We start from the raw sequence: 15,056 nt of genomic DNA, 5'->3' as shown, positions 1-15,056 counted from the left end.
AAAGTTTCTTTAATTAAAATATATGCACTTAAAAAAATCTCTGGAATTTCAAGTTTTGACTTCCTAAGACCAATTTCCAGTAACAATAGATGCATGTTTATCATAAAAGGCTAATCAGAAATAAAGTACTGTCAAGAAGAAATTGTTAACACTTCAGGAGAGCATTCTAGCCGTATACAGCTAAAGTAAAAAAGTATATGCCCTCATGATCCAAAAGTTCCACTTCTAGAAATTTATCCTATGAAAATAAGAGGACACAAAGACATCTGTACAAGATATTCACTACAGTTATTGTATATAATGAGTAGAAACAACCTAAATGTCTATCAACGGAGGACTGATCAAATAATGATGGCATATCCTAATGTTATTATTGCTATTAACACTATTTAGGTGGATATATGTTTTTATATACAAAGATACTAAAAATCAATAAATACCAAACTGTTAAATCTTCTCTAAAAAGTGAGACTGTTGTCTCACTTTCCATTTTATACACCCTTGTACTGTTTACATGCTTTTTAGTGACTTTCCATTAAAAAAAATTTTTTTCACTTCGGAAAAATTGGGGAAAACAGATTCTATAACCCTTTCAAAAACATTCTTCTCTCACTTCTTTCCATTAAATATAAAAAAAATATTACTACTACAAGGACAGAAAAGACTTAGGTACACTTAAAATAATAACACTTATAATTAATGGTTAAAATAATATAAACATAGGAACTAGAATAGAAAGTCTAACTGAATAGGTATAATGTAAAATTATTCCAGGAAGCAAAAGATGAAGTTGTGTTTTTTTAATATTCTGTTTTTTTCACATTAAAACTTTAATTATCTCCTTGGAAGCAGAAAAAAATTGCTGAGGCATACCGAGAAGCTCTATTAATGGAATTTACATCAGAATGATAAAATATAGCGTGTCCCCCAAAAATGTACACACACTTTGAATAATTATTAATTCCAATAAGTTAAATTTGAAAAGAAAGAAACATCAGTTAAGCTATCAGAAAACAAGTGTGTATACATTTTTTGGGATACCCTGTATTATTTCCTATAGCTATCATTTACAAATGTCTTCTCAAATATTCTAAGGCATTTCTTATTCTTTAAAATAAAACCTTAAAAACTAATATTCCTGTCACCCTGCAAAAAGTATATTTACAAATAATTATGAGTGAGAAACAGTTGAAAAATAATAAAAATAAAATTTAAAAGTGCATATAAACGGGCACAATACTGGGTGGGGGAAAACTAGGTTTATAGTTGTGAGTGTGCAAAACACAGATTATTCTTGTATTATTATTGTATTATTTTCCATACAAACAACAGTAAGCCTACTTTTGTCCCACCTTGTATATTATCAACCTATAATGACTTTTATTAAATAGTGATTCAATATGTTTAAGGGTAACTTTACATAACTTTAATGATGAAATCAGTCCCATGATTGTTTTTTACTTTACCACATACCCAGCCTGCAGTCACTAACATAAGTAAAATTTAATCTTTCACACAAAAACCCAAAAAATAAATATATAAAGTAATGGATGTGCAAATTAACTAGATGAGGGGGGATTCTTTCACAACGTAAATGTATATCAAATCACCACAATGCATACTTTAAATATCTTATAATTTTATATTCAAAAAATCTGAAATAAAAATAATTTAATCTCTGCTCCTCTCAAGTAGACAAGAACTACTGCTAGCCCTTACGGTTTGAACTGTATGGATTCACTTATATGAGAATTTTTAAAAATAAATACTGTAAATGTATTTTCTCTTCCTTATGATTTTTCTTAATATTTTCCTTTCTCTAGCTTACTTTAAGAATATAGTATATAATATATATTTTACAAATAAAATGTGTTAATCAACTGCTTACCTTTATTGGTAAGGCTTCCAGTCAATAGTAGGCTATCAGAAGTTAAGTTTTAGTGGAGTCAAAAGTTATATGCAACATAGGGAACATAGTCAATATTGTAATAACTATGTATGATGCCAGGCGAGTACTAGAATTATCAAAATCACTTTACAGATTATATAAATGTCTAACCACTATGCTGTGCCCTGAAACTAATATAAAATAATACTGAATGTCAATTGTAATTGGGAAAAAAAGTAAATTTTACTTTCTTTAAAAAAAAAAAAAAAAAGTTTTATGTGGATTTCCAGCTGTGCAGGGGGTCAACACACCCCTAATACCTACATTTTTCAAGAGTCAACTGTACTTAAATTGCCAAATAAAAACTTCACTTCTAGGATTTATCTTTAATAATCATCTCCTTTCTTCAGCTTATTGGTTTTTATCAGAGTGCTAAAACTGAATTTCTGCTAGTAACAATTTATTGAATTTTGTCCACCTTAAAATTGTGAAAAACTCCAGGTTTTAAAGTTCACTGAAAAATCAATAATTAACTTCACTCTCAGCCACACTACCATAATGACAAGGCCATACAAAGTATATTTTTACAAGACTTAAAAAAATTCTGAAAACAAAGAATCACCTGTCTGCCAGGATGGAGCCCTGAATTGTGGTAAAAGAGTAGTTCCTGAAGAAGCAGCCTGAGCTGTTTGAGATTCAACAGAAGAGAGAAAGCTCATTACTGAAGATTCCTTAGTGTTAGTGCTGGCACTGTTCACACCAGTATCAAATATTCCAGAAAGACCTACATTTGAAGATAAAATATATCCCAAAGTAAAAATATTAGTATAAAATTATATTCCTGATCATATTTTTAAAAGCAATCTCTGAAATTTGAGGTCAAAAGTTCTACAACTTTAAACTATTTTATTTTGAAATAGCAAACAGATATTAATTTGACCAAGCATAGTTATAATTTAAAATCTACAAAGATACACGAAAAATATCTCCCAACTAATTAATTATACAGATATTCCTTATCAATAAAAGACAAAGCTTTTGTTCTCATTTTCATTTTAAAACTTCCCATGGCACTGTTATTTCCTGCACACACATTCATAACCCAACTCGTGAAAATGGATTTTTCTTCATATTCACTAAATGTACCCAGATTCATGTATGTTTCACAAGAGAATTTTTACCGGTTGGCTGAGGTGTGGTAGGATATCCAGGAAGCTGATGAGAGGCTGCAAAATTCTGTCTCTGAAGGAGATTTGTTTCAGAAAGGGAGGGATGTCCTTCTTCATAGCTTAAACTAGAGGATAATAAAAATAAGTGACCAAAAACACATCGCCCAAACCATATGATCAAAAACTTTCTAGGAAAAAAGTGCCTAAAAGAGCAATTATCAAAAGTAGCAGAAGTCTTTGACTAAATTCCTGACCTATAGACCGATAGATCAAACACAGTCTGATAATACTGTCAAAAAGGGAAAAGTATATTGAAGATATACAAGGAAGAAAAAGGATACATAGTATTTTCCTTAATTCAACTTTTACCTCCTACAAAGTCCTTTTAAGGGGAGAGGTAAATCATGGTACAGTGGGAAGAGCAATATCCTGGAAAACAGGAAAGCTGAATTCATTGTCCAAGCTCTCCTACTAGCCTACAATGTGATTTCAGTAAGTGATTCAATTACTGTCAGATTAATTTCCTCACCTGTATGAATAAGGGACTAGACAAGATAATCTCTAAGGTCCCTCTAATTCTAACATTTTATGGAATATCAGATCATTCAAATAAATTGATCATTAATACTATTTCCCAAAAGCTCACCTAGAAAACTTCAAGCTTATACATTTTGAGAGTCAGTCAGAACGAGATGTTTTCTTCCCTTGATTTTTATTTTGAATATTTTAAATCCAGAAAGAAAAAAAAATAGTATAATGAATAACCCATACACCTGTCATTTAAGATTTGACAAGATTCTGTTACATTTATCTTTCCCTATACACACACACACTTATTTACTAAACCACCTGAAAATAACTTGCAGACATCATGAAACTACATCCTTAATTTCTTCATTTGTATCTCTTAGGAATAGGATATTCTCCTATATAACCAATATTAGGCTTGAAGAACTTTAACATGAAGTCAATAATAGCATGTAATACAGAGATCACAATCCATTTTCCCCCAATTATCACCAAAGTGTTTGGAATTTTTAAGCTTTTTCAATGAAGGATCCAATCAAATTCAAGAATGGCATTTGGTTATGTCTCTTTAAATTTAGAACAGTGCCCTAACCTTGCCCTTAATCACAGATCCCCTTTGTCTCGATTTCATGACATGGAATTCTTGAATTGTAAGGCTATTCCAAATTCTGGGTTGGTCTGATTGCTACCTCATGAGAAGTACATAGTGATGTTTTGTATTTCTTATCACATAACACAAGAATGCACACAATGTCAGTTTGTCTCATTATGGGCGATGCTAAACTGGAAGGTACTGTCAGATCTCTCCATGTAATTTTTTCTCCTTGGAAATTAATATGCAATTTTGAGATACTATTTTAAGACTGTAAATATCTTAATCCCAACAGCCAATGCTTTTAGACATCATCCACTCATGATCTTATTGCACTGGAGATTAGAAATGGTAGTTTTCTAATTATATCATTATTTCATATTTAAAAGTTAGCATGCTTCTGTAAAATAAAAATAAGCCTTTTTTTCTTTTCCCTCTCATGTGTACATAATGTACATACTTATATACTTAAGTATATTTTTCAGAAATATATATATTATATATTTATTAATTTTACTTAAAAAAGACATCACTGTAGACTCCTGACATTCATTTTGTCCCTTCAGTCCTGTCTTCCTTTGATATGTCCTTCTTGGTGCTCAAACACATCCTTCTAGCACAAGATGTTTTAGGCTCACCTTGTTACTTTCCCTGTGCCAGACTTGAAATCAACCATTTCTACTAGGAGCCCTTTTAGTGGGCAATGGCATTTAGAAACCAAGATTTGGGTGTAAGGTGTGATCAATGCCTAAGGTGTGTGTCATTCGTTGCTTTTAGGCCCTTTTGGTGGACAAAGCTAGGAAATACCAGTCAGCCTCTTTCCCCAGCAAGCCCTGGGCTCATGAACAAAGTGGCCAGGGGGCGGCAGGGATGGAGGTTATGCATGGGCTCAGCAACCTGGACTGCCACTCACCAAGTCCAATTTGGTTATGGCTACAGCTGAGTCCCTAATCTGCCAGCAAACAGAGACCAACACTGAACACCTGATATGGCACCACCCCCCGGGTGATCAGCCAGCTACCTGGTGGCAGGTTGATGACATCAGATGGCTTCCATCGGGGAATAAGCAGCATTTTGTTCTTACTTGAATAGATAACTTACTTTGGATATGGATTTGCCTTCCCTGTATCCAGTGATTCTGCCAAAACTACCATCCGTGGACCTACAGAATGCCATTGCCTATACATCATCATCATCATCATCATGGTATTCCACACAGCATTGCTTCTGATCAAGAAACTCAATTCAAAGCATAAGAAGTATGGGTATAAAAGACCCATGCTTATGGAACTCACTGGCCTTACCATGTTCTCCAATTGATAGATCAAACACAGTCTGATCATGAAGCTGATGGCTTGACAGAACAGTGGAATGGCCTTTTGCTTCCTGTTCTAGTGACCTTGTATTCTGCTAGCCTAGAGGTCCAAGGTCCAGAGGGAGGAATGCCTCATCAGGAGACTCAAAAATGATTCCATTAAACTAGAAATTAAGACTGCCAAAGGCATTTTGATTTCCTTATGGCTTTGAATTAATAGGCAAAGAAGGGACATACAATGTTAAATGGAGTGAATGATCCTGACTCCCAAGGGGAAACTGAAATACTCCACAAGGGAAGTAATGAAGAATATGTCTGGAATACAGGAGGTCCCCTAAGGCATCTCTTGGTATTACCATGACCTGTGATTAAGATCAATGAAAAACTGTAACAACTCTCAATCCAAGCAAGACTAATAGTAGCCCAGACCCTTCAGGAATGAAGGGTTGGACCACCCCACCAAGTAAAGAACCACAACCAGCTGAGGTATTTGCTAAAGGCAAACAATGAGTAGTGGAAAAGGTAGTTATAATATAGTTATGAGTACATAACCAGTTAAACAAGGACTGTAACTGTCATGAGTATTTCCTTATTTTGCTATGAATAGACATATTCCTGTATGTGTATATTTGTTTTCTTTTTTCTTTATCATGTAACAACATAGGATGTATTGAGTTACACTAAGTAACTCAGTATTTAAGTTATGGAATATCAAGGAGAAGAAACTCAAGGACTTTACCTGCTCTCCTGGGGAAGGGATTGATGTTTTCAGTTCTACCCAGGACAGTTATATCATGTTAGAAGAAACTATGACCTTTTTATTATCTTTATTTAAAGATTAAGTATGGTTGAAGGAGATGCCTATGGGTGCAAAGGGTGGACTTCTGAAAGGTTAATTTTATGTGTCAACTTGATTGGCAATGGGGTGCCCAGATGAACCATTGTTTCTGGGTGTCTGCGAGGGTGCTTCTGATGAGATTAGCATTTGAATCAGTGGGCTCAGTAGATTGCCCTCCCCAATGTGGGAAGGCATCATCTAATCCATTGACAACCTGAATATAAAAGGCAGAAGAAAAAACTTTCCTGAGTTTTCCTGCCTCACTGTCAGAACTGGGAGGTCTTCTCATTTTCTTCTGCCCTTGGGCTAGGATTTATATATTGGGCTCTCAGACCTTAGGACTCAGACTGAATCACACCACAGACTTCCCTGGTCTCCAGTCTGCAAATAGCAGATCTTGGAACTTCTCAGCCTCCATAATTGTGTGAACCAATTATTTATAGATTTGCTCCACCCCCTCCCCGTTGGTTCTGTTTCTCTGGAGAATCCTGACTAATACAACCTCCTTCCTGTCTGGTCTGATGAACTGCCTCTCATTTGGTACTCAGTTTTCTACCTCTGCCAATTCTAACCTATTCTGTACTTAACTGCCAAATTATTCTTATTAAAAACACTTTCTTGCTTGTATCAATCACTATCACCATCCCTCTCAAAAACCTTTCAAAGCTCCCAATAGGCTGTAGAATTAAATTCCATGGCCAGTCATCAAAAACCCTCTAAAATCTAGTATTAATCCACTGTGGTAGTGTTACTCTGGTGACCTCCCCAACGAAACACAGCTTTGTATAGTCTCCCTCCCAAAACTCTGCATTGGGACCAGTGGACTGTGGTAAAGTGATGGATGGTGTACTTCCTCCCTCTTTGGAATACTCGCTCTTGGAAGCTCTCTTTCTGCTAATCCCTTATTCCATTTATGAAACATTAACAATAATTTTGATCATTGTATATGTAGCATAACTGACAAATGCTTCCATGATTCCCTTGAACCTGGTATAATTTTTCCCTCTAAGTCCCCAAGGCATTTTTGTACCTTTTAAAAAGAAACAAATATTCTGCCTAGTAGTATAGTTATTTTATTCATTCACTGAATGTTTAATGCGCACTTAGAGTGTGCCAGACACTATTCTATGTGTCAACAATAACGCTAATATTTTATATGCTATTCTACATACTAGTCTTTATGTTGGACACTATTCTAAACACTTTTCTGACTTAAGCCCATTTAATCTTCAAGAACTCTAAATAGCATCCTCATTTTACACAAGGAACCTCAGGCACAGAGGGATTAAGAAAGTTGTTTAAGGTCATACTCCAAATAGTGGAATCAAAATAGAAACCCCCAAATTCTGTCTTTAGGGCTTATGTTATCAACCATTACTGTTAACTGCCTTCTATAGATGTGAACAAGAGACAAGATCCCTGTTCTCATGGAACATGCATTTCATTCGCAGTGGTTAGGGGTATAGGGAAAGGGTAGTAATAAATTATATGTGTATATAAATCTGCAAAATACTTCAGAGAGTGATAATGCTATGAAGAAAATAAAACTGTGATATGATTCAGTGATGAGAAGTTACTTTACATAGGGCAGTCAAGAGAAGGTCTTTCTGAGGAGCTAACATTTGGAAGAGAAGGTCCAGAAGCAATAGCAAAGCAAAGACCTCTAAAGAAAACTCTAGATAAAGACAACAGCCAATGCAAAATTCCTAAGACAAATAATCTTAGCATGTTTCAGGAACAGATATATAGCCAGTGTGGCTGAAGGGTAGTGGGGGGAGTGGAATGATGAGGCTGGAGAATTAGCTGAGGCCCAAATCATGTAGGACCTTGTACACCATGACAAGGTCTTTAGATTTTCCTGTTTAGAAACATTGGAAGGTTTTACCCGATTTATATTCTGAAATGTTAACTCTGGCTGTTGCATGCTTAAACTCTAGAAGGGCTAAAGTGGAAGCAAGGAAAGCAACAGGAGGCAACTGCAACAGTCCACGTGGGAAATTATAGACATGGAGATCAGACCAGTAGGATTTACTAACAGAGTGGGTATGGAAGGAAAGAAATGAATCAGAGATGGCTCCAACCTTTTAGGCCTGAGCTACAATAAATGCTGGTATTATTTATTGATATGGGAAAACTTAAAGGAGAACCAGGTTGGGGGTTAGGATGATATCCATGTTTTAGAAATACTTGTTTGAAATACCTCTTCAATATTCACGTGGAGATAATAGGTAAGCAACTAGATATGAATCTAGAGATATAAATCTGAAAGCATCTGACATACATGGCAACTTCACTTAGGATGACTTAGAGGCAACTATGGTTATCCAAGTGAAAAATAACGGTGCCTTGCATCAGGGCAGAGCAGTGGAAACAGAACAAAGTAGACAATTTCAAGATATATTTAAGAGATAAAAAAGGAGGGCTTAGAGATTCAGCACACAAAACTCCCAGGTTCTGGCCTGAGCAACCAGGTGGACAGAGGTGTGACTGAGATGGACCTCACTAGACAAACAAGAGGTGCAGTGGCAGGGGAAAGCATGAGCTCATCACTAAATGCCCATTACATACCCAAGTAAAAGCTCAGAGAGGTAGCTGTATATGTGATTAGGTGTTCAGAAGATGTCTGGGATTTAGCCACATGTATCTCCAAAGATGATATTTAAGAAGCCATGAGCATGGATGTGATGTCCTCAGGAGAAAGCACAGAATGGACAAGAAATCATGTAAGTCCCAAGCCCTGAGGAAATGACAACATGTAGAGATTAGAAGAGTAAGGACTAATGAAGAACAGAGAAAAGCAGTGGGCCAGAGAGGTAGGAGGAAAACCAGGAAAATACAGTGCTATGGAAGTAAAAGGAAGCATGTTTCAACAGGGGAAAGAAAGGTCAATGGTGACACAGAACACTGAAATAAATGTATTAATAATGGTTAGGTTTCCAGGCCAGCCACGACAGCTCATTTAACCCATAATATAGGTAGATTACAGCATCAGACTATTTTACCATGAAGTATTACAGTACAGTAATTAAACACACAGGCTCCAAATCCACAATGCTCAGCTTTAAATCCCAGCTCCAATACTTACTAGCTGTGTTACTAAGTATATTAATATATCTATGCCTTGGTTTCCTCATTCATTAAAGGAAGCTAAAAATAATACCTACCTCAAAGGATTGCTACAGGATTAAACAGTGTGCATGTGTGTACGCCATTTAAAGCAGTAGCTAGCACACATTAGTTGCTCAGTAAATGATAGTTACTATTACAACATTATTTCTATGAGAAAATACTTTCTGAACAACACAACTTTGTTTAAAATAACTTTAGTAATTTGGGATTGTCCCCACTGCTCATAAATTGTGATCTTACAAAGTCTTTTTCCAAAAGCCTAAGGGAAACTCTAGCTTTAAAACTTATTCAAAAAGTCCTTAATATAGTAGCTGACCATTTTTAGAGAGCTAATCATTGTTTTATTTTTTGGAGGAGTACCTATCACATTCATTACACATACTATAATCAGAAAGAACCTACTAGTAAATTCTAAACACTGGTGACAAAAAAAACCCCACAGACTATTTCAAGTTAGAAAGGCAAAAAACAAATATAAATCATTTAAAAACAAAATATTTCCATTTAGTCACTTTCTGGTGCATATTCAAATACAAACATTTATCATCACCATGATAAAACTGTCTCTTCCTGTTCAGTACAAAATATAAATATCAGATAGAGAAAAAGCAGCAGGTCTGCAGCTTCCTGATGATCATCTTATTTCCAAAAGCATGCAAAAGTATTGACAGATTCTAAAATAGCCCTACAAAAAGTATTTCCAACTCTATAGTGATTGGCAAAAATATGCTCATTTGGTCCCTAAAACTAACTGAGAAAAGCACAAATAAATGGAGATTATTATGACCAGTTCTTATCCCTGAACTTCCCATGTACCTAGCAAGTACTATTTTAGAAATATTCAGAAATCTCTCTGAACACCCTATTTAAGGTAAAATGCTGGGATTTCCCATTAGCTCTTTATTTCTCAATGGTTAAGACAACAGAAATACCTGAACCTGATGGAGCTGTTATGTCAAAAAAGTATTACTGTAAACTCATGAAAAATTATTTACTATGCTTTTCCCTATCAACTGATGAAAATGGTCCATTTCAGGAGCAAGCAGACAGAAAGTAGGATGTTATATCCCATGCCAATAACAATTGAATGTCATTACCATCTGTTAGCTTCTGAATAGGTTACTGGAAACAAGGTGACAGACAGGCTAATTCTTTATGGATCAGTATCCATATTACATCATCACAACTACTACTCATTTGCACCTTCAAGAAGAAACTGCCACAAAGGGAAACAAAAACATTCAACTGATACCTGAATTATGAAAAAGGTCTTTAAAATGTTATAAAAATATGAATAGGATTCTGAAAATGCAGAATACTGGAAGAATTAAGGGTATTATTTCAGATTCAGTATTTTCTATATAACTGAAATGAAAGAGGGCATTGCGCAGTTTGAGGAATAAAATGTACAATTAAGAAGTGTGTGTAGCCCTGTACAGATGGCCTGATCCTAACACAAGATGTTAACAAAGCAAGTTGGTGGGGGAGGGGGAAAGCCTGCATTTTCTATGCTATAATTTTGCTGACCCCCATCCCCAAAATATATTTTAAGGGGAGGACAACTTAGCATTTAAGAATCAATAACTTCCAATAAACAGAAAATAAATTTCTTTTAGATTATGTGTTCCAAATGAATCTACTTACTGTTTTCAAATGTGTTTGGGAAGTCAGTCTTTGTTATTTTGATAAATAACATTTGGAAAATATGACAAGTAGATTTTAGTTTCTTGCCTCAGAAGTATTCTGCTAAAAGAAATAACAGAAATAACTAGGTAGCATTTGTTGCATTTACCTAATAAAACATTTTTTTCATTTAAAACAAAAAATGCTGCACAAATACCTATCATTACTTTTCACTGAAGAGAAAGTAATTTTAATTTGTAAGTTATTTTCAATGCAAAAAGCTACTTGAAAAATGATAGTAAAATCACCATCAAAATAATAATAATAATAATAATAATAATAATAATAATAATATTAGTAGGAAAGGTGCCAAACATCTTTCATAAAACTCCTTAAAATAGCTTAATTGTATATAATACAAAGTCAGGACCATTTCCAAAAGGTTTCAACATTTAAGTATTTATGTCCAAATTGGCACATCACATTTTAAAAAAAAATCCCAGTTCTTTTAAACAAGGGACCTAAAATTTTCTAAGGAAGCTTATTTCCTTTTTCTCGAACAAGATTTTTCTTAGTTTCTCATAATGATCCCAAGGTACTATCTAAGACAAAGACCAGCTGATCTTCACACCTATTTTCCAAATTGTGAACGTGGAACTTTCATAAAAACAAAGATAACCTAGAACACTGTAATAGATAAATTTAAAAAAAGTTAATTTACGTTGTGACAATAATGAAGAAATCTTATGAGGATGAAGTCATTAGCAACCCAGGATTCCCTGGTCCTTGTAATCAGAAGCTGCACCTACCTACCAGATTCAGCATTGTTCAGCAGAGGCAGCTTTAAAACACCCCGCTCAAGATCATCCAAACCAGACCACGCCTTCCAGTTATCATTCAAATGACCGTTTCACAAAGTGGCACTACTACACATTTACCGAGAGCTTAAATATCTAGTAAGAGTCAATATTTTAGATTTCCTTGGTCATGCTGGAGCAAAGATGAACTCTTGAACCCCGCGCTACAATAATGAACCAGAGCTCCAGAAGCCGAGATGGAGAAGCATGCTCGTGTTCTTCAACCTTTATGGCCTTCACCGACGCCCCCCTCCAATTTCTTCCCAACTTTTAGTCACCCCAAGACACAGAGGGTAAAGAGAGATTCCTTACTTCCTGCTGTTGTTGAAAGGGAAGGAAACCGAAGAGTAACTTTGAACGCGTGGACGAAAAATAGCTCGATCTTAGCCTCCACTGCAAACATATGTCACCCAGCTCCGCGCAGCGTTCCCGCGCCACCCGGACCCCTATCGGGGCCCCACGCCCCAGGGGTTCTCCCGCAGCCCAGCCCTCTTGGGTCCCCCAATGTCAGCGACGCGGGTCCTCGCCTCTTCCTCTCCCGCCTCCCCCACCCTCACACCGCCAGGGCCCCCAAGACCACATTGTCGGTTCCAATACAATGGAATGTCACTGCCCGAACTCCTCGGAGTCCCCCTGGGCCCCCCGGAGGCACTCTCGGGTCTCTGTGAGAGCCGAGTTCAGCCACGAACCCAAACTTCACCATGTGAGAACCCAGGACACGGGATGAGAGACGGAGACCCACAAATCCCGACCAGCCCTCCCTTTTACCCACCGTCCTCGACCAGTCCCAGGCGCGAATCCCGCACTGGGCGCCCCCACCCACCCCAAGACCACCGCATAAGAGTCATCAGCCGCCTCTTCGGCCCGGGCGAGGGCGGGGAGACGAGTGGAGGGCTCCCCACCCGGCCCGGACCCCTGGAAGGTGCTCCACAGGGGCGAAGGCCCCAAACGCATCCCCGGCCTTTCCTGGCCCACCACGACCCCGCCGCCCACCCTCCCTACCTGGCCTTGAGGCTGGGGCTGCCGCCGCTGCTGTTGCTGCTGCTGGCGGCGGCCGCCGCCGCGCGGGGTTCGTAGGCCCAGGCGGGGGCTGGGGGTGGTGCGGCGGCGCTGGCAGCGGCGGCGGCGGGGGCGGCGGGGGGCGCGGGCGGCGGCGGCGGGTCGGCGAAGCCGGAGGTCGCGTAGTTCCTGTCCATGGTGGGAGTAGCGTAGGGAGGGCGGGCAGCAGTGGGGGCTCCTCTAGGGCCCCGTGTGAGGGGGGCCGGGAGGGGAGGGAGAGGGAGGGGGCGGGGGAGGAAGAGGCTGCGGCGGAGGGAGCTGCCCCCTCACATGGCCTCGGCCGGCAGACGGGCGGAGGTCGCGCTGGCCACTCGGTGCCTGGGGATCCTGGGCCGCGGCGCGCGGCGAGACCCCGACGGGCGTCAGGGAAGGGGCGCCATCCACGGCCCGGACTCGCGGCGGCGGCGGCGGCGGCGGCTTCGCCCCATGTTGGTGGATTTCCCAGGATGCACCTCCCGCCCCCTCCGCCCCGCCTCCCCCCTTCGGCGCCCCGCGCTTGCGGCTCGCGGACCAAGCGCGCGAGGCCTCCGCCGCCACCGGCCGCCACTCGGTGGCCAGCGGGACTGTAAAGGCTCAAGGCCTCCCCAGCCCAGCCGGCTCTGGGGCCTGGAGGGGCGCCCGCCAGCGGTGGCCCGTGGGCGGCGGACTTCCCGCGGCCGGCTGCCCCGAGGAAGGCTGCCCTCGCCGCCCCGCGCCCCGCGTGGGAAGGGGCCGCGCCTCTGCTCGCTGTGCGCGAGGGAGGGGAAGCTGAGTGGAGACAAGCGGAGGGCGCTGCAAAGGGGGAGACTTGTCACCGCTTTGCCTGGAGTTCGTTGTTTGGCCCTTCGAGTTATTTTGAGTGACCCGAATACTCATTTCCCACGTCGCGATTCCTTTCTCTGCGCCTAGTCCCAAACCAGAAGCAGCGGAGCGGGCTGTTCCCCAGTTCCTTTCGCTCCCTTCCTGCCCAAGGCTTGCTCGGCTGGGGGACCCTCTCCCCGCTGTTAGGGGGAGATTTCTATTTAAGGAGATTCAAATGCAAACATTATTTATTTTCAATCCTCGTTGAAAGGGCCTTTCCCAGGGGCTCTTATTAACTGTCCCCACTCCCACCTTGGGGATTTTCTCATCCTGGATTTTAGAATCTTCTATCCCAAGATAAATAGTGCCTCTTCATTGATTAATTCAGCTACCATCTGGATGACTTTAATTACAATAAATTTAAACTCACTGTGCACGCTTTGTGTTGGAGTTTTTTGTTTGAGACTTAGAAACTCAATAGGACTCTACCCAGACATTTCCTGTTTTGTGCGGTGTAATTTAATTTTTATTTGAGGTTCTTCTATTGCACGTTAAGTTGTGTTTCTTCAACTCTAGTAGTGGAATTTAGGAATCATAGAAAACGTTCGGCCCTTAAGGCATAAAGTAAAAATAAGAGTAAAGTTTATGTTTATTGACCACCGCCCTTAAAATCAATACTGGTTTAACACCTATTATGTGCTTTGCACAGAAATCTATCCCTCAAGATAAGCCTAACAAAATCAGGCAGGCTAGTAGAAGGCACAATAAATTTGACACACTGTCTCTGATCACCATTTTAAAAGCAGTTTAAACTTCGGTAGTAACCCAGTATTGGATTAGCTATTCCTTTTGAGATTAATTTTATGCTAGGAGATTGTTTTCCTCCTGGCGCCGACATCCTTTTGTTCCTATTCATTCCGTTTTGTAAGTCTTTCGGCACCTGTGATGCTTGGAGTCCGGTCCTGGGGTGGGGAAGCAAAGAAGTGAGTAGTGGTTATTTACAAATGAATTCAAACTTGTGGACACAATTGACCTTGCCAATTTTATGTTAATACCAGTATGCATTTACCGAGGATATCTTTGAAAAGTGGTTTTCCTTGGGGAAGGAATTTGCCAGACTATCTGAGATCCTGCAGAGAAGTAACATAAATCTTCCTTACAACATTTATTTTTCTTACTGAAGACTGGAGGTCTGTAATCTAAATAAACCAAAAAAGTTTTCACTACTGACTATACGTTTATATGTATTTCTCTAAGTACTAAAGTTTTGTCTCTATG

The 15,056-nt window shown here is 39.2% G+C and overlaps 1 protein-coding gene across 3 annotated transcripts in view; it reads right to left on the bottom strand.

Moving 5' to 3' along the window:
• The window catches only part of QSER1 (glutamine and serine rich 1), a gene marked incomplete at its 5' end in the record, with an annotated part of 42,670 nt that extends 29,421 nt beyond the window's left edge, over nucleotides 1-13,249 (bottom strand). The window contains 3 exons of one of the 3 annotated variants that reach the window (XM_081153076.1): nucleotides 2,511-2,672; nucleotides 3,070-3,182; nucleotides 12,942-13,249. In XM_081153076.1, coding sequence (XP_081009202.1) covers nucleotides 2,511-2,672; nucleotides 3,070-3,182; nucleotides 12,942-13,135 — 469 coding nt within the window. The remainder of the gene's footprint in view (nucleotides 1-2,510; nucleotides 2,673-3,069; nucleotides 3,183-12,941) is intronic. The other 2 variants (XM_081153075.1, XM_081153074.1) reach the window with 2 other exon arrangements.
• Nucleotides 13,250-15,056: the final 1,807 nt, after the last annotated feature.

This window comes from Miniopterus schreibersii (assembly GCF_964146895.1).
Source record: "Miniopterus schreibersii genome assembly, chromosome: 12".
Taxonomy (NCBI): domain Eukaryota; kingdom Metazoa; phylum Chordata; class Mammalia; order Chiroptera; family Miniopteridae; genus Miniopterus; species Miniopterus schreibersii.
This window is presented reverse-complemented; position numbering and strand designations above follow the sequence as displayed.